The sequence below is a fragment of the Aptenodytes forsteri genome, unplaced genomic scaffold, assembly GCF_000699145.1.
Source record: "Aptenodytes forsteri isolate BGI_AS27 unplaced genomic scaffold, ASM69914v1 Scaffold181, whole genome shotgun sequence".
Classification (NCBI taxonomy): domain Eukaryota; kingdom Metazoa; phylum Chordata; class Aves; order Sphenisciformes; family Spheniscidae; genus Aptenodytes; species Aptenodytes forsteri.
The window spans coordinates 4,606,839-4,626,175 of record NW_008795702.1 but is presented as its reverse complement, the minus strand read 5'-3'; the positions used below and the strand labels follow the sequence as shown (position 1 = coordinate 4,626,175).

The 19,337-nt window shown below is 34.9% G+C and overlaps 1 protein-coding gene across 2 annotated transcripts in view; it reads right to left on the bottom strand.

Moving 5' to 3' along the window:
• CDC14A (cell division cycle 14A) overlaps window positions 1-19,337 on the bottom strand; it is a 66,107-nt gene that overhangs the window by 5,291 nt on the left and 41,479 nt on the right. The window contains exons 8-15 of one of the 2 annotated variants that reach the window (XM_009283207.2): window positions 18,065-18,152; window positions 15,979-16,209; window positions 13,474-13,612; window positions 10,539-10,695; window positions 8,035-8,150; window positions 7,413-7,460; window positions 5,616-5,744; window positions 4,323-4,645 (exon numbers count right to left, since the gene is read on the bottom strand). In XM_009283207.2, the coding sequence (XP_009281482.1) occupies window positions 4,323-4,645; window positions 5,616-5,744; window positions 7,413-7,460; window positions 8,035-8,150; window positions 10,539-10,695; window positions 13,474-13,612; window positions 15,979-16,209; window positions 18,065-18,152 (1,231 nt within the window). The remainder of the gene's footprint in view (window positions 1-4,322; window positions 4,646-5,615; window positions 5,745-7,412; window positions 7,461-8,034; window positions 8,151-10,538; window positions 10,696-13,473; window positions 13,613-15,978; window positions 16,210-18,064; window positions 18,153-19,337) is intronic. The other variant, XM_019473102.1, reaches the window with a different exon arrangement.

Sequence of the window (19,337 nt, the reverse complement as noted above, 5' to 3'; positions counted from 1 at the left end):
GGGAAGATGATGCTTTTATAGAGCCAAATGCAGAATTCCACATAAAAAAAAAAATCAGGGAATGCAGGACACTGGATTAAAATACAAGTCAGTATCTTGGATGGCAAGAACTCTTTTTTTTTCCTCCCCATGAACTCCCAATGCATTATAGTTAAAGAAGCTAACACAAGCTATGGATTTATAAGCAGGACAGCACCGAGTAGCAGCTTTCTGGACCTGAAAGATGAATGTTAGAGTGTTGCATCTACTTCTTGAAAAAGGATTTTCAAAAACTGTAAAGGATTTGAACACTTTCCAAAAGGATCTTTGAGCCAACTTAGCTTATCAAAAGACAATCAAGTTGAGAAAACTACCATGAAATATCTTCATGACAAGAAAATAAGGTAATAAAGGACTGTAACAGTGACATAATAAAGAGATACAGCAAGCTTCAGATTAAAAGTGAAATGGTTTTAAGCATGACTGTATTCAACCAGTGGGACCAATTATCAAGAAAAATTACACTGTCTTCAAAATAAACCACCATCAAGATGGATCTGTATTAGCCAGTCAGAGGCTCACTACCAGACAGAAAGCATTCAGAGATTAAATGATCAAATAACCTACTCTTGTCTTAAGCACCATGACATCACAGTAATTGCACTCAACGCAGTCAATTGTGCATACAACGGGTAACAATTTAGTGCACTCCACTGTGATAGTGATAGATGCACAGGGCCATATGGTATATTTAGAAGCACATGCAACATTGAGGACATGTTTGAAAAACATCTTCCAAGCAGGAGAGCAGTTTAACCATTATTATATTGAAATAAGATTACAGGTGAGTCAGAAACTTGTTTTTTGCTACATAGACTTGAATGGCATGATTCTTCCTGAGCAATGCTGCTTCTCACATCACAATACATAAGATCCTTTTTCTCTCACCTCACTCTTCCAGAGAAAACTGGATATAGCATCTCATTTAAAGATCTTGCTATATTTGACTGTGTATAACCTCTGCTCCTAATCAGCAAATGATAAAAAGCCAAGAATTGTTCAAAAGTTACACCCTTACATACTTCCATGCATTACTAAGTCATTAAGATGGGTAGGAAGATTAAAAATGTTCTTGAAACAGGAGAAATGTGCATTCTAGAAAGTTACTTTTTCTGCAAAAACATTTCCCATTCAACCTAAAACTCCATACTATGTCTAACATTTCATTTAAATCATTGTTTTAAGTCACTTAATAGTTTTATTGCAAGGAAACAACAATTGATTTCCCTCTTTACCAAGATGCACATAGCTATAGTCCCTCTCTGATGTCAAGATGGCTGTTCACCTGTTGATTAATTGCTCTTTTCCTCTTCCTTAAATTAAGCAGTAATCAACATTCTGTGCTTTTCTGCCTTTTCCTAAGTATTTCAGTCACCCTTATCTAAGAAGGAAAGGTGTGCTACAATACTAGAAGAGACAGTTACATCATAAACCCAGCCCCTCTCCCCACATATATTTGGGGAATTTTTGTGTCAATTTTATTGTATTGAACCTTGAGGGTTTATGAGATTAAATAGAAACATAGTGCTAACCTACAATTCTGTAAATATCTAGACATAAATGAGAAACAAAGTGTCAACCATTACTTAATTTCTTAGCCTGTGCTTATGGAACAAGCCCACTAACTTTGCTTTCGTTGTTAAAAATTATCTGTAGCATAAAGGTATGGCAACTACCTTTCCAAAAGAGACGACAGTTCTTAGTTTTTAAGATGTTATATTTCCATTCAACCTTTTAAGCTGTTTGAGGTAATGTGCTGATTGTTTCTGTAATGGTTTATATTACCATTTGATACCTTTGTAACTTTTGGCCTACTGTGAACAATGTCAGCTTATTTTCATGACTGAGCCACGTTACAGTTATAAGGTGTTTCTTCCCCTTCGGGCTCTGCATGTAGGGTTACATATTTATGCATGATATGCAGCTGTAACTAGCACATGGAAAAAAACTCTTAAGTTGCTGCTGGCAGCATATCATTAACAGAAGGTACAATAGAAAAGAATGGGAATGGGTTGACCTTCCAAAGAATTATTGTTCAAATGCATTAAATATGAGACAATATTGAAGGTGAGAAATTAAAAAAAAAAATCAGACGCTTTACCATTTAGTTATTCAGATGAGTGATGGCTCTCTACCATTGTTGGTGTATTGACTTTGGTTCCAGTACACTCAACTGGAGCCTCTGTCAGTGTTCCTGAGGACTGAACTTCTGTAAGCATGTTGGATAAAAGACTGGGAACACCTAAAAAGGCTGACTTTTCCAAACCATCAGAATTTATGAACTAATGAAAGACTCATGGATGTGTCTCAAATCAAACATCCTCAGTTTGCTATACAGCTTTTCACCTTTCTCCTCATCTCTATGCCTGGAGGAATTAAACCAAATTAGTTACTTAAACTAAACAGTTCTCTTGTTCTAGAACTGGTTTCATCATAAGAAACCTGGGATGGTTTCTATATCCAACATGAGAAAAATCTCAATTATATACAGTTTACCTCAATCCCGTGTAGCAGGTAGAAACACAGCCAAATTAAAGAGGTAAAACAACTGCAAAAAACTGAAAGGATGTGTTAATAGTCAAGAAGTCCCTTGCAAATAAATTACTGCTGATAAGTAAAGTTTAAACTCAATGCAGAACACTCAGTGATCCTAAGATCAAGGAATATTAACATTCATTTCCAGATTAGTTGTAGTGGATAAGCAGCTAAATATACTTTCAAACAAGGAGTTTGAAAGCATCAAGTATTTTAGAGTTGCTTTAGGTCGAGCACATCCTAGCACAGTAACTCTACTCCTTTTCCAGTCGAAGTATCCATTGAATTTATGAGAATACAGAATCAAATTCCCTCAACTAACTTCAATGTACTTTGTATACTAGTTGGGTTTCAGTCACATATGCAATTTAATTCCACAATGGAACAATCAGAATTTATTTCCTACTGTCATCTATCCTCAGAAAGTGCAATTCATACTCCCAAGCTATAAACACGTGGCTTCTGAACTGTACGTGGTGCCACATACTAGCTGTTAATGAGAGGGTAGATCCCCCACTTCTTCAGGAAAATGAGAACATAACCTATGAATGATCTTTTCGGCCGACATCCTAGTTACATGCAATATGTGTATTAGCTGTTTTAAGACAGGGGACTCACCACACAAAAACAGTGGCAGGTTTAACACTAAAACTTTCTTTATACTGAAACAATTTATCAGTGATAAGGAAGCAGAAAAGAAAGGTGTATTATTCTGAAGTTAATTTTATATGAAGGTAATTTTATTTCCAGCAGCTAAAAGAATAAAAGTCTGAAGTGTCAGTATTACTGAACAGAGGCTGACAGGTTCCATTAATTGTAGGCAATCTATTCTATTAAAAACACTGCACTAATTTTATAATTAGTAGGATATCAAATCTTTGGAAACCAGATATTTTAAATTGTTTTTAGATTTATAGTAGTAAATATATTTATTTTTTCCCTAAAATAGCTGAAGTTATTTCTGATTTCAAAACTGAAGTTTCTCTAGTCTCTCTTCTCTGCATTTTATATAGAATCACTTTCAAGTTGCATTAATTTATCCGTGCATCCTCTTTATACAGACTCTTTTCACACAGAAAAAGGGCACAAAATAAGCCCAAGGCAGCAAAATTGTTGAGGAATGAAAGCTAAAACTGTACGATCATCAGAAATATCTTGCTCTAAAATAACTTTTCACATTTGATGTTAGAAAAGGACTAGGTTTCAAGTCAAGTGGACTCATCTTTCAAATGAGCTCTATCTTTAAGAGTGTTGTACCTTCCATTTAGTATGATACATACAAAGGCTTCTTTAAATTTGTTACTGCATGAAGATTAAGATACATAATAAACTTATAAAATGTTACGGATCCATTTAGTATGATACATACAAAGGCTTCTTTAAATTTGTTACTGCATGAAGATTAAGATACATAATAAACTTATAAACTATGTTACGGATAATTTGAAATAAAAAATCTAAAGGGTAAGAAGGTCCATAAAAAATATATCAGAAAAGGTGTTTAAGTTCAGGAGTGATTTATTTTCATGAACTCTCCACTCCATGATCTAGATGCTTGAAAGAGATGGAAAAAAAGTAGCTGAAATGATAATTACTTAAAAAGGTAACAGACAAAGGTGCTGTTCAGAAACATTAAAGTCAGAGAATTATGCTGGGTTAAGATTTTTTTACGACAGCTTTGCTCGCAGAAGCAAGGAAGATAAGCATCGGTCAGATGCCTGAAAGTGCTGTTGTGACTATGAACTTACAGGAATTGATTGACTCTGGTATCGTGCTGGAGGAGTTGTAAGGCCCATAAAGGAAGGTTGATGCGTACTCATCTGTCACGGCGCTGTGAAAACTGGTTTGGCTGCTGTTGTTGTTGTCACTACTGCTGTTTCTGTTGTATAAGTTGTTGTTCAGTTCATGGTTATTTCTGTGAGGCAGCTGCAAGCTGCCATTCAAGTGGCTGGAGATTTGGCTTACACAAAAACCTGTCCTAGAGGACGATGATGTCATTTTGCTCTCATCATCATCTGAAGCAGCATACAGGTTCCCTAGAGAACTGGCTAGTCTGGAGTTTATGGAAACACTGAATGGAAAACACATGCAGGGAAAAAAAAAAAATACACACAAGGTATGTACAGATATGTAAAAAAAATAACAGACAATTCAAGAAGACATTAGGTGAATAACACAGAACATTCTGAAATAATTTGTTTGCACACAGGTTCATCTCCTAGCTCTCAAATAACGAAAACCAGAATTCTTTGTCAGGAGTTCCCAAACTTTGTTTATTCAAGCACTACCATGGCCAACTTTCACCTCTGTCAAACCATATGCACATGCAGGAGATTTTGTTAAAAGGTGTAGGCAGTGGCTGATCTACATTGAAGTACTTTGTGTACATGCAACAGTTTAAGAACTCCTCTTCTGTTTCTTGAAATCAGTAACGTGATACAAGTCTTCCAGTAACCAAGACGTAATATGATAAAATTTGAGAATAAAGAGATATTTCAGGACACCCTATTTTTAAGTTAGTTATTTTCTTCAAGCAAATATTTGTGCCCAGAAGTTATTAAAAATGCATCAATCATTCTAAATTTCATGTAACATCCATAATTATTTAGTACAACAGTAATAACGGAATTAAACAGCAACAAATCAAGGGCTCATAAAAATCATATTAATTACCACTCAAGTATTCTTCTGAGATTAATAGTATACAGACTTGTGAGAATACTTGCAAAACTTCTATAAACTCAGGTGAGTTAAAAAAAAACCACAAAACAACAAACCAACCCTGATCAACGTAATACTGTTTCTGACTTGATATAATCCCACCAAAACTCTCATACCAGTAGTACAGGTTTCAAATTTTGTTTGTTTTTTAAATCTGCAGGCAACTAAAGTTTGGGTAGTGGAACAGCAAGTCACTTCGTAAGTAAATTTAAGCTTTCTTACACCCAAGAACAGCAAGCACTTCATAGACTGCATATGTGCTGAAAACCATTGTAGTATACAGTAAGTATTTGTACCAAAATGAGAATAAGAAAAAAAACCTTTTAAGGTTAGAGCCTGAGGATGTGGAAATTCTGCTTATTCTTTCTGCAGACGGTGAATTAACTGCCATCACTTTGGAGGTCTTCAGAGGAGACATGGATCCTTCTGTGCTACCTGAAGTATTCAGTCTAAAAGGAGTGCAGAGTTTTAGTGAGAAGCAAGATTTTCATAATTGAAATAAGACATCTCAGAAACACATACAGTCTTTCAATACATAGACTGGTATTTTTAAAAGTGGGAATTCTCAAGTCTGAGTACCAAGAACTCAACAGCAAAAACTCAACAGTTTGCCTGTTTTCAAATATCTTTTCAAAAAGCTTTTCAAATATCCCACTCCCAAGTTTTTCCCCTGCTGTACCATATTACACAGTGATAGGCTACTTTTCATCTTGATAATTTGTGAAGTGTCCATTTTGTATCAAATTTATTGTAAATTTGATTATAAATTGTAACTATTGTAAAATTTGAGAAAGAATACTTTTTGTGCTTATAAAGCAAGTAGCTTTCATGAGAACATCATCCTTTCCAAATGACAGCAGAAACATATTTACAAAGTTGCGCAGAACATACAGCTCTTTCTAAGGTAGGACTCTTAATGACCAAATTCTTCATATTTTGATAGTGAGCTGTAAGTACGGTACACTGGACTACTCAAAAATGTTAGCATTATAGGTGTCCATATTAAAAACTAATAAACGAATAGCCTCGCAGTAGTATGACATTCTCTCCATCCTTAGACCAGGGGATATTATCACGATCAGCTCTTAAAGGATCATAGACCTTGGGTACAAGCTCCAAGCACAGAAGGAACGACACTGAGCAGAAATAGCTTTGATTCCACACCAAGAAAGGGTAAACAGACATCTCCAAGGTCAGACAGCTGGAGTAATCCATCTCAAAAATCCAGGTTGTCACAAAACTGAAGATAATGTGTTCTTTTCAATATCATGCTTTATAATGACAGATATTTTGTCTTACATGTTGTATTTTAGATGCAACGGGGTAAAGGATGCCATCGTTACAAAAACAAAAGACTCAATTCTGCCATTCCTGTAACTCTTAAAATTAGGTCAATTTTCAACTTTACATTTCATTTTCTTTTTGGGGGGCAGTGTCAGTACCGATTTGAGATTAGTACAGGTCATAAATGAAATAAACATTTAGAAAATGAGAAGAATATTGGCTTTATTGGCTCCACAGAAAGTTCTGAACAAAGCATGTAGTAAAGTGTACAGTGAGGGCCCCATATTAAAATATGAAAAGGTACTAAAACTCAATATTTATCTGGTACATCTTCTAAAAAAAAGTACTGATTGTATCCACTAAGCAATACCTCTAGTTCATCTACTAAAACACACAGGACAAAAATGGTGAAGCACACAGGCGATACATAGCCAATTTAGGTTTTTGAGACAAGTAATTAATTTTACAGAGATAAAGCGGTTATGAGTTAACTAGTCATCCTTCATTGCATAACAGCATAGATATTAGAAAATGTGACTGAGGAAATTACTTGTATGTGCTAATTATTTATTAAGAAGAATTCAAGGTATCCCTGAAGTAGAGCTGTACCCCTCTGTCCATTAGATTTATTCCCCCCTCCCATTTGCAGGAACCCCTCTGTCCATTAGATTTATTCCCCCCCCCCATTTGCAGGTGTTTAGAAAAGTTTGTTACCTGCCACTTCTCAGAATTCTGAAATTGCTAATCAATTGATGTGATAAGTATAATTCAAAACACTGAAAATTTATGGCCTGAGTGGTATACATTTAGAACTATAATTTTAAAGTTAATACCTGAAAGGTTGTGATATTGACCTGGTGTGCAGTTTCATGTCTTGCAGCCTAAAGAAACCAAAGCAGCAATCTTTATCAAAGGATAAAAAGTCTTTCCCCTCCCCCAAAGCACACTTGCATGTCTCATACTCGCTTTAAAGTACAAGACTAACGAGTTAAGAATTATTGACAATCATTATTTTAGTTTACAGTTAAACAACAGGTACTTCAGGTTTATTTTCAAACTTCAGATTTTTACTGGTTCTGAAAAACTCAAAATTTATATAAGGAGTATAGAAAAGTAATTATAGAAAGATAACTAAGTTCACTGAAGAACATTTTGTTTGAGACATAAGTTTTAGAATGCTAGATATAAATTTGAAGGTTTTGAAATATTTTTTACTTTGTCTTTTACTGCTACATAGTAAGTAGGTATCCTGAACAGGGAGACAGAGGAAAGAAAAAAAAAAAGAAATTAATAAACCAAATCTGCAATTAATAGATATGTAGCTAGAGAAATTTCCACCACAGAAGGTGGTACGACTAGTAGCACTGCCTTAAACAAGGCCATATACTTGCCATAAAGATCTGATAGCATAGACTGAATTTAAAATTGCAAATTACCTCAGAATTAATTAATTACCTCAGAGCTCCAGTTGTAGCAGAACATGTCCGTCTCCGACTTTTTAAGGCATTAAGCTTATCTCCTTGTGTCATGCCATTCTGAGTTTCCACACCTGCTTTGTCTTCAAAATCATTCTGGAAAACACAAAGTATGCAAGCAAGGAAATACATCAAATCCGTAGAGGTAGTGTAGTTTCAAAGTATTGAACATCTCCTTCGCAAAGACTATAACTTAAAAGGCTGATCTATAATCTTCTGCATACGTGGGGCACTACTCTGTCTTTGCATAGTTCCAGTAAATTATATGTGCCACTGTACAAACGCACATTCACAGAGGCTTTTTGCAGAATCTGACCTCAAAGTCAGTTCAGGATGCTTGAGTCTAACGCCAGTATTTATTTACTTCAAAGAAGTCTGGTTTTATAGAACTTCAACTCCTTCCTCCATAACTATTTTTAAAGTTATCATCAAGGTGGAAGGGAAGCAGTAACACACAATGTTGTGATACAAACAAGATGAGGAACAAATTTAGATAAAGTCATGTGTCCTGCAAGAGGAGCTAAAAATCAACTTTCCTAAATTACTAAATTAAAAAAAGTTCTCATGACCTCTAGAAAAATACAGTTCTGAAAAAAATTCCCTATGAGAACTTAATAAGGAATATTGAATGAACAGATTTCAGAGTTTTATCCTACTTCTTCTAGCTTTAGAAAATATTATAAACTCTAAGAAATATTAAAAGGTATGCCCACACTGTTTAAATGCCTATTTATCATTTCTGACTGATCTCAGAATACTTTTCTAAGACCCAAGTATTAAGTAGAGACAGTATCTTAAGTAGCAGAGAAATACAAAAGTTACACAAAGCAAGAGAACTGCTATTTTTTTTTAATTGCCAAATGAAAAAAACGCGTACCACTTATGCTTCATTTGACCTCAGATCAAGTATTTGTATTACTGCAGTTCCTACCGTGCCTAAATGACCTCACTGCTCTGCATAAAACAGAACAATAGTTTCCAAGAATAATAGTTAACCAAGAACAATAGTTAACCAAGAGGAAAGACTGACAGAAGTAGTAATACAATAGAAGTTAATCAGATGATGTCATGGTCCAAGTGTTACATTAATTATAGGAAAATATAAATATTTTAGCTAGATTTCATTGAAGATTATATGCTAGGCCATTGTTACCTATCATTCAGCCTCAACACTGATAAATTTTGTTTCACTGTCTTTACCTGCCCAACAGTTATTGCATGTAGCTGTTCTGTCCTCTGAGTCTTAGACCTTATGCATTTTTGGGACTGGGAACATTACTTTGTTTTGAGCTTCTAGAGAGCCTCGTATAATGAGGTCTTGAAATAGAACCAAATATCCAAAGAGATAAATGTTTTGAAAACTGGATGTTAAACAGCTTTAATGACATCTGTAAAAAACTGAAATATACATATTACAGAGAGGGTTACAGTAGAAAAAGGCAGCACTGTGAATTTATATTGTGAATCTGTATGTAAACTGCTACACAGTGTACAGGTAGTTGAATTACCCGCAAGTAAGTTGCCTTAAATACTGGAAGCAGTAAAGTTGTAGTAGTAGCTCAGATTCAAAAACATTACTTTTACCCGTGTGGCTATGTGCCAGCTGTTTTCATTAGGCATACAAGACCATCTCTACAGTGTTACTGTCTCCAGTTAGTAATCTAGATATTTAACTTTACATATTCCAAGCCACAAACTGAACTTCCAAAAGGGAAATAGTACCTTTACAGAAATGCATTCAAGGTGCTCTTCCAGAATATGACAGATCACATGACAGATGGTTATTTTAATTTATACTAATAACTACCTGAAGAAGGTGCCCGCTACATCCCTGGTCTTTTACATCAAGTAAAGGATTCCGTCAGCAACATAAAAGCTCTTTAGTTATTACAGAGCTAAGACAGGATTAATCAAATGAATAGTTCCTCTAAACTGCTTCTCACAGATACTGCAGGAAACTACACTTTAAGATTTTTACTAGCCCAGAAGCAGAAGTGCGTTCACTTTAGTTCACACTTCATGCCTATGCTTCCAATAAATAATTGTAAGATCCTTAACCTAAATGTACACATCACATCAGTAATCCATAACACTGTGATAAAGGGATGGACATCTATACACTCATGCATTATTACCTAGAAACTTGGAATAAATAGATTTCCAGGAGGAAAACTGATTTTTTTTTTCCCCTCTGTTCTCCAATAAGCAACTGAAAACCCTGAAAGAATGACTTTAAATAATGCAAACCTTTTGAAGCTTGCAGAGTGACCTATAACAGTTTTAAATATAACCTAAGCTTTTTTCTTTTTTTTTTTTTTAAAGTGGAAATTTGTTCTAATTATGACCTATTAAAAAAAAATTTAGCTGTGAAAAAGCAGTCTAGTACTAATAATTTTAGATTTTTTTAGGCTTTTATCTATAGCTAGTTAGTAAAAGATCAGCTCCATCTCTGCTTGTTTGAAATTTTTTCCTACGAACTCTTACCTCCCTGTATTGATCCAAGTCTTGTACTTTATTCAAGCTGTCACTGATTGAAATGTCATTCAAGCCACAAAGAACTCTGTTAATGTTTCCATCAGCTACTCGTTGTTTCTGCTTTGATCGGATGAGATCTCCCTCCAGCCATAACATTGCTTGCTTCCTTTAGGATACAAAACCAAATCAATTCATATCAGCAAATTTGCATACACATAAAACCCAATATGAAAACATGCTACTCTTAGAGATTGCCAACATTTGAATCTTCTGTACATCTTCATCTGGAAAAAAAAAAAAATCAAATCTCTATCACAAAAAAAAAAAGGAAACAATCATTTTCAATGGTTAAAAACAATGACAACCCGCACCCCCCTATCACCAAACAAGTCTGTAGCCATCACAGAAATATTACAGGTACTAAAACTTCATTTTACAAAATCCTACTGGGAAAAGAGATTAACTAAACAGGAATTTGCAATGGTATTTTAAAGGCTTTTAAAACACAACTTAAAAATTCTTATAAAATAATGCTTTTATATACGTAATGTGTAGAATAAATGATGATACAGCACCTTCCAACTTCTTATTAGCATGAGTTTTGTGTATACAGATATTGTGCAGTAAAACTACAGCTGACCTGCACAGTGGAAGTGCTCATAGTCATGTAAAGTTGAACAGGACTCTAGTTTCAATTTTCAGAAAATGAAAGATTATATCCTTCAGACAGGTAGTAAAAAAATTTAATAAATTTAATTGCTACAACGTGCATGGGCTAAGCAGGCTTTTGTTGCTGAGACTGCATTATTCCTTGATAAGGAAGTTTGCTGGGTAGGTATCTGTCATGATAGTTGCATCCAAGAACTGAGACCCTATTACATATTATTGTAACAATATTAAATTCCTATACTGAACAGAGAAAAAAATGAATGAGGAATTAAATCAGAATATACTTTCACTGGAAACTTTTCTTTGTTTGAAAACGAAGTATTACGGCAAAGCTTAAGAGCCAAGTAGTCTGAGCCAACTGCCTAAACTTGCTCAATAATAAATGGGAAAGGTAAGCACTTCCAGAAAAAATTCACTATGTCCCAACAAAATATCGAGAAGGGAGAAGAAGGGGGTGGGGGGGAAAGGGAGCACCACTTTCCCACCTAACAAAAGTAACCTAGAAAACATGCTTGAATTTAAATACCTTTGAAATCTTTCAAGATTAATTGCATTCACAGTAACAAACTGATTTGATACTTACTTGGGTGGGAGGGTCTCTACAAAAGAACTACTCAAACCTCCCTTAATAAACCTCAAAGTACCTACGAGATGAAGCTTTGACATCTATGAAGGTTGGGAGATCAAAGTTGCAAGATTTTACCTTCTTGTCAGATGCAACTTTGCAGCCCTGAAGGCAAGATACTTTATATTAGAATGATGCAACTGATGTTAGCTCCTTCTTTCTCAATCCCATTGTGACACTACTGGTGACATTGCTTGAATTTTGTCCGATTGTCAGAACAGGTATCTATTGCCACTAGGACAATAGAAAATTCTTACTGAACAATACTACAGCTCTTAGCTATGAATAATGTAGTTATGAATGAAAAAAATCTGAAGGATCTTTGCCTATCTATAAAATCAAACCAAGTATTTATACGCCACTGCAGAAAAGACATGGGCCCTGTTTTTCCTGTCTTTCAAGTAAATAGCACTTACTAATCACACTACCTACTACCTTCCCCTCTCAATTTTGCTCTATTGTGGAAATTGTTATTTTTAAGAGTGCATCATCCAAGCATCAGCACGGTGTGGAGAAGTTTAATCTGCCTTCAGTGAGCACTTGTGGTTTGTGAAAGTTTGTGATTCACAGTATTTTGAATAATGGTGGGCCACCTCTCAGATAAAGGAGTGCCCATTCAGTTGCACTGGAAAATAAATAGGAACCCTCATTCATGCTCGATTTCTCTTATGAATTACAGTAATACTCCTCCTTTCTCTCTAATATCCTCTCGATTTTAAGATGCAAGGTCAGCGCATGTTTTACTGTATTTACACAGTATCTAGCAGAGCTGTTGCATTCTCTTTTTGGAAAAAAGAGACAAATTTGTGGTGGATTTTCTCAAAATGTTTTTTCTCATAACAGTGAAAATGCCTCCAACTAAATATCATCATGTTATCAACTCAAAAATATCAGCATAACTACTATAATAGTAAATGCACAATGTAGAAACCAGTATGAAATTAAACTTAGTGTCTACATCACTGAAGCCAGTGCAGTTTTGTCATTCGTTTCCAGTCAGGATCAAACCTTGAATCACCCATTCAAGTTATCCGTACATGAAGTGTTCTCAACCTGAAGTATACAGTCAATTTTGAGAAGGAGCTATATTAAAACCATACGTTTGTTTTGCTAATGACTATTAGCTCCAAATCAGAAACGCTTCATACGTTATGCTAGGAATCTGACAGAGATCATAAGCTGTCCACCACGTACTTATTTAATCTTTAGTTACAAGAAAGAAAAAAACATACCAATTATACTATTGTAAGATTCACTTTAAGTGTCATCATAGGCTATATATAAAGTATATAAAGTCTATCCTTTCTATGCTAATATTTTAATAAATCCTTACTGTTGATTTAAGCTTTTGTCCACATGTGGACTTTACACTTCCAACACATTTGTCCTTAACCCCTAAATCCCCCAGAACACAAACGTGCAGCGTCTTGAGACCTTCTGCCCCTTAAGGTGACAAAATGCACAGCACTCCAGAGAAGATGATTACTACTGAGTAAGTTTGATTTCAATCCAATTAACTAACCTTAAATATATTGCAACAGGCAGTAATATACGACGTCAGTAGACGCAAAGTAGATCCTATAAATAGCGCAAGATGGGTAAGGATGTAGAGAAGCAGTTGATTCTTAGTAGCAAAGAAGGTATACATACTCTTCCAAGAAGTGTTGCTGGGGTCCTATAATAGAGCCTGGTCGACATATTCTTATCCAAGCAATGGCTTCAGCATGTGTGAACTTGTGGTGTTTCATTATGTAACAGGCAATCAGTGTTCCTGTTCTCCCCAGGCCAGCTACAGAAACACAAATTTCAACATTCACATACGAAGTCATGAGCACTTCCTAATTATCAAATTGAAGTATGGGATATGAGAAGACTTCTTTGCAATGTTATTCACCAACTTAATATTTGAAGAAAGAATTTCTGATTCAGTATCCCGTTTATCACATAACTGGATTTCAATGCTGTAGATAGAAGAACAAATATATACCGATAACAAGTTAACAGCATTTAAGAATGCATGCAACAGTGATCACTCTTGGCACTTGCACAATTCTACTTCAAACTTTTTTTTGTTTAAAAAAAGGCTGATATTTTAAAAAAGCCATGACCAAGCCAGATACAAACTTCATATTTATAAAACCAGTAAAAAACAAAATCAAAGTACCTTTGAGAGGCCAACACACACATTTTACAAATCAAAGTTCAAACACATGCAAATACAACACGACAGATTGCAGCACGTGTCTTCTCAGCCAGTGGCTTTTTCTTTTTGAATCAGTTTTGTTGTGAAACCAACCTATAAAACTATTCACTGCTATCTGTATAAACAGCAATGAATGTTGACCAGCATATAATTTTATATATCAATCGCTTAAAATAATTTAACCCACTGCCCTCCAAATCACAAACTAATACTGGTTTTAAGAGGATTAGGAAAATAGAGACAGGAAAATTAGCTTTTACTATCAGACAAATCTCTAACTATAGAGTAAGACTTCATCTCTTCTTAGCCCTGTGTCTTATCTACTAGTAAAGTGTCTCCCCATTTAAACCTTATTTTCCCGCAAATACACTATTTGCAGTTTACAGTCTCATGGTGGCCAGCTATTGTTTATGCACCGACAACTATCTAAATGGAAACTCTCTAAGCAGCCAGACATCCTTGCTGACAATTCTATACACAACTACCAGCTCTTTACATTTAACCAATAACTAAATCTTGCTGTGACTTTTTGGAAAGTTAAGATGATTCAGGCAAAAGGATGAAGGTAAAAAGTTCACAAATAGTGAGATTCCATAACTATATACTGGAAGACTAGCTCTGAAGAATCATTTAAAAAGGGGAAGTATTGTTAGAGAGAGAGAGTTTTGGGCTTGGGTTTTTGTTTTGTTTTGTTTTAAATGCAAAAGGAATGCAACATGCAAATAGATAACCAAGAGCCATACTATACTAAACATCTGAATACGGAAATGGTCTTTAAAAATTGCAGGTAACATCTACCAACTGCACATATCACTAAGACTTCAGTTCTTTTCTCTAAGTTCCTGCTAATGTACAAACTTTCTATAGCAACCCTTTGCATTAAACCATTCCGTAACTTCTGAGACAAGCAATTTCTAGTGTGGAAGCTGTGCTTGGAATACTTCTGCAATTAAAAGCACAAGAAAACTACAGACAATACATTAACTCTGACTTAACTGTTGTTTTAACTTTGTATAGGTTTATTTAGAAGGGTGTAAAAAACCTAGAAAGAATGAGATTGTTGGTTTGCTTATTAAATGGTCAGATGACAGACCAAAAATACTTCAGTTTAGCAAGTGCATATCTAAGTCACTAGAAAAGTACATTGTATTCCTTTAGCAACTAAGCCTGGAGAATAACAATCTACTCCTGCTAATCAATAATTTATACTCTCATTTATTCAATTAGCAGATGTCCAGCTTATTAATGCCAGAATCTCTGGGTTCTAGCCACAGTAACAACTTTTGTTAGCAAATAAACTTATTTATCTTTGATATGCATGTTTATTGTTCATGGAAAAATTATGAATGAATAGCACTATTCTTGTTTCAGATCAGCAAGACATTCGTCTCCACAATGTCCTTACACAACTCTAAACATAAATCAAGCCGAACCCTTCAAAGCCTTTGTTAATCGTTCTTGACTAAGCATGTTTTGTGTATTTTCTGGCTGATTTGCTGAAATAGGCTGGTTTGAAATGCTGGCATCACAATAACTCGCATTAACTTGAAACGTGGAAGTCATGCTCCACAGAAAAATGTTTAACAGTCCAAAAGCACAAAGAAAACCTTTCAGTCTTTTGCATTTCCTAGCCAATTATCATAATGCTGTGAAAGCATAATGCAAAAGAGAAATCTCCATCAACTAAAACTCAGCCTTCAAGTGATATTAAGAAAAAACAGAACAATGAACAACAGATTGTCAGTTACTGTAAGTAGTAGCGTAGGATGAAAGAACTTAATATGCACATGAGAATAACAAATATTTGTCTCATATTTAGTCAAGTATCATAAAGCAATATTACTTTCACAACCAGAAGGTGTTATTTTTTTAAATGCTTTATTTCTGCAATAAACTCGATGGATTTATATTTATTTTGAATCAGTCTGAGAGACATAAATAAGTGCACATACCTTTACAATGTACAGCAATAGCACCGTCAGCATTTTCACAGATGTTCAGGAACCTCTGAACTATACTGTCACTTGGTGTGCTTCCATCTATGAAGAACAGGTCATAATGCTCAAAACCAGCATCGGTAAAGCGTTTTGCCTCATAAATTTTTTTGTTTTGTCTTATGACTGATGTGACATTATGTTTCTTGAAATAAGGAAAGTAGGCTTCAGGTGCATGAAGAGGATAACCTATAAAAAAATAAAGCAACAAACATTTAACGTCATAGATGAAGTTCAAAGTCCTACTAATCAAAATTGCCCGCAAAACCTTTTCTGAATGATAAACATGCTAATACTGAAAATGCTTTAATATTTTATTCAGAATAAACATGTTAAGTGATATAAAAAAATTGTCCACAAAATGCTCATGAAGACCCCTATAATTAAAAAAAGGATCAGAAAAAAAAAATTAAAGCACAGTACATGTGAAACACCGTACTGTCTCCTGTTTACCCCATTCCTCTCTACAAGTAGGGTTTTATATATAAAGCTAGGCACATATATGAATTCAGCATCAGAACAGCGCTGCTTATTTATAAAGCTGCAGATCAAAGAATAAGAATTTACTTTAAGAGGAAACACTGTGTTTATGAGGAAAATAGATTGGTGATCTATACTATGGACAAGAGGAACAGTCAAAGGATAAACTGTAGTACCAGAAATATTCTTGCTCCACTGTGAAGTAAAAAACCTTTAGTGCCTTGGTTCAGTTGAGAGACAAAAGGATCTTCTAGATGATGATGGGGGGGGCAGGGAGGGAGGTCAAAGACCAAGCACACCACAACTGTTTAGGACACTTTCACCAAATAGATGTTCTCTGTCGACGAGGGTGTGAGGGACTGTGTGCACATGCACACGTCTATAGGATGTACATATGTAAAACGTAGATTATTCTTGTCCATTAACAATTAAGTCTTACAAACAAAACACAGGCCCCTGCCACAAAAATCTGAAGGTCTGTCATTGACTAAAATCATTGGTTTATCTCCAGAATTTTTATTACCGTTCAAATAAAGTCCAAAAGCTTCCTCACAAAACATGGGTCATTTCTACAAGTCATACATGCGTTTGTAAATGCAATTAGTCACAACATAATGAGAAAAATGTAGCTTTGTAATGTGTACTTACACTCACCTGGGTTTATTTGTAGCCTCATAACTGGATTTTAAACATTAGTGTTAATTTAGTAATTTTCAGTTATATACATGTTAAAAACAAAACACAGGTTTTCCAAATTCCATGGAACAATTTAAGTAATTTTTGAAAAAATTCTGCAAGAAGGGACTGTAACAGTGACTGGGGAAGAAACCCAACCCAACCTAAGTATTTTCTCCCTGGGTTTTGTTTAAATCTTCAGTGGACACTACGCAATTAGCAGCATTCCAGTCATAAAGGAAACATGAGAGCGCAGAAGTGAAGAAGAGAGTGTTAAAAAAAAAAAGATATTCAGAAAACATGCTCACATAAACAAAGTGACAAGGCACAAAGAATAAGGTGAAATTCAGCAAAAATCTGATTGTAGTTTTTAAATGACTGATTTTCCTTTTAGCTGGATCGAATCTCTACTTTCCCTCTGTCGGTCAAGTTTCTCTTTTTTATTCCATTAGAATCACGTAGGTTCTTCCCATTATCCCAAGAATCTTCAGCAGTAAAGGCAAGCTTCTTTTTAAAGTCTTCACTGGCCTTTGTTACAAAACTCTTAATACAGTCTCCTTTGCTTTATGCAACTGACCTTTACTTCTGCATACTTATCATATCAGGTGTCAGGTTCCAGGAGAAACATAAGGGCCCTGAATTTCTCAGGTACTTTGCCACTGAATGAAAGTCACTGACTGTTAGAAGAATTTGAATTCTTCTAGCAAAGAAGAATTCCAAAACCTTTGGAATTAAGTTCTTTGATCGTATATAAAATGTTGGCTGTATGATTATTTTTGAAGATGAAAATTAATCTATAAACCTCTGTTATCTTCTGCTCATTTGCTGTTACTGTTTAACATGCTGGAAAAAATAAGATCACAGAATAGCATTAAAATATACACCATACCATTTTCAAGTTTGCTTTTTGGATGTGGTCCACTAAATGCCAAAAATTTTCCTGGAACAATCCAGTTGAAGTCACCATTTTCCACTCGCTATAAAAATTTCAGAAGAGAAAGAGAAAAGCATTTTATATCTGTACATGCAAGGATAAAAAAATTACTCAAGATTTTATTTTGCTTTTTACTATGTTCTTGTTGCATTAAAACAAAACACTTCAAATGTAATTAGCTAGCTATATGGGACAAACTAACTAACCATAAGCTGCTTCTCAGAGACCTCTTAATAAAATGAAAAGCAAAAAAATTTTGCTGAAGTTTTCCAATAAAAGCATAAAGATCCTATACCTAAGATATTTCTCCCTTAGAGGGTTCAGCGTTTTAAGACACCTACTTATAACAACGCTAACAAACACCAACATTCTTGTATGCTTTAATCAAAGAATATGGAAAAATGCTTCCCTGTAAGGCACTGGCTAAAAAACCCAATTCACAGAAAACAAATTAAAAACCAATTAGCCTTCAAAAACAATTATCTTTTCCCTGTAGAAACTGAAATTTACATATTGGCATAAGCTCTGATGAGCCAGTAATCACAGAAGCAAAGTATAAATCAAATAAAAAGACTAAATTAAAAAAAAACTTGCAAACTGACATTTTGCATTTCTCGCTCACTTTTAAATGAAAACTTCAGAAAGACTCTGCAAATTCTGTCAGTGCCAAAACTGGAAGCTTCTTTGGAAATACATAACTGAAGTTCAAAACTGCCTTTTTTTTTTTTTTTTTAATTGAAGAGTGGTGATTCCTCATTTGGCAATGCAGTCATTCTCAGCATGAATTTTAAGGACACTGCACTCAGTTCAACTGCATTATTAAGCTTGGGGTTTTAGCTCTCAGCAAATCAAAACATCCTAATGAGTGAAAGATTCTGATAATGGACATTACTGTAATCAATTCACCATTTGCTTAGCTAAGCCCATTAGGCTTGCTCCAAATGTCCTCACACAGCGAAAACTCCTGTAAGTTAACAAGGTTGCATAAGGACTAGGGAACCGATCTTACTGCCAAGCCAGGACCCCTCGCCCCCCCCAGATTTGTATCACAGACTGCAATCGCAACACTATAGCGCCTCTGCCCCCTTTAAGGAAGAAGTCCTGTTCAATAAGTTGTATTACCAGTTTCATTTGTGAATTAAATAGTTCTTTATAGTTACATAGGTTATTGTGAATAATTTAAATTTTAACCAATCTGAACTGCAGATATATAGGTATATGTGTGTAT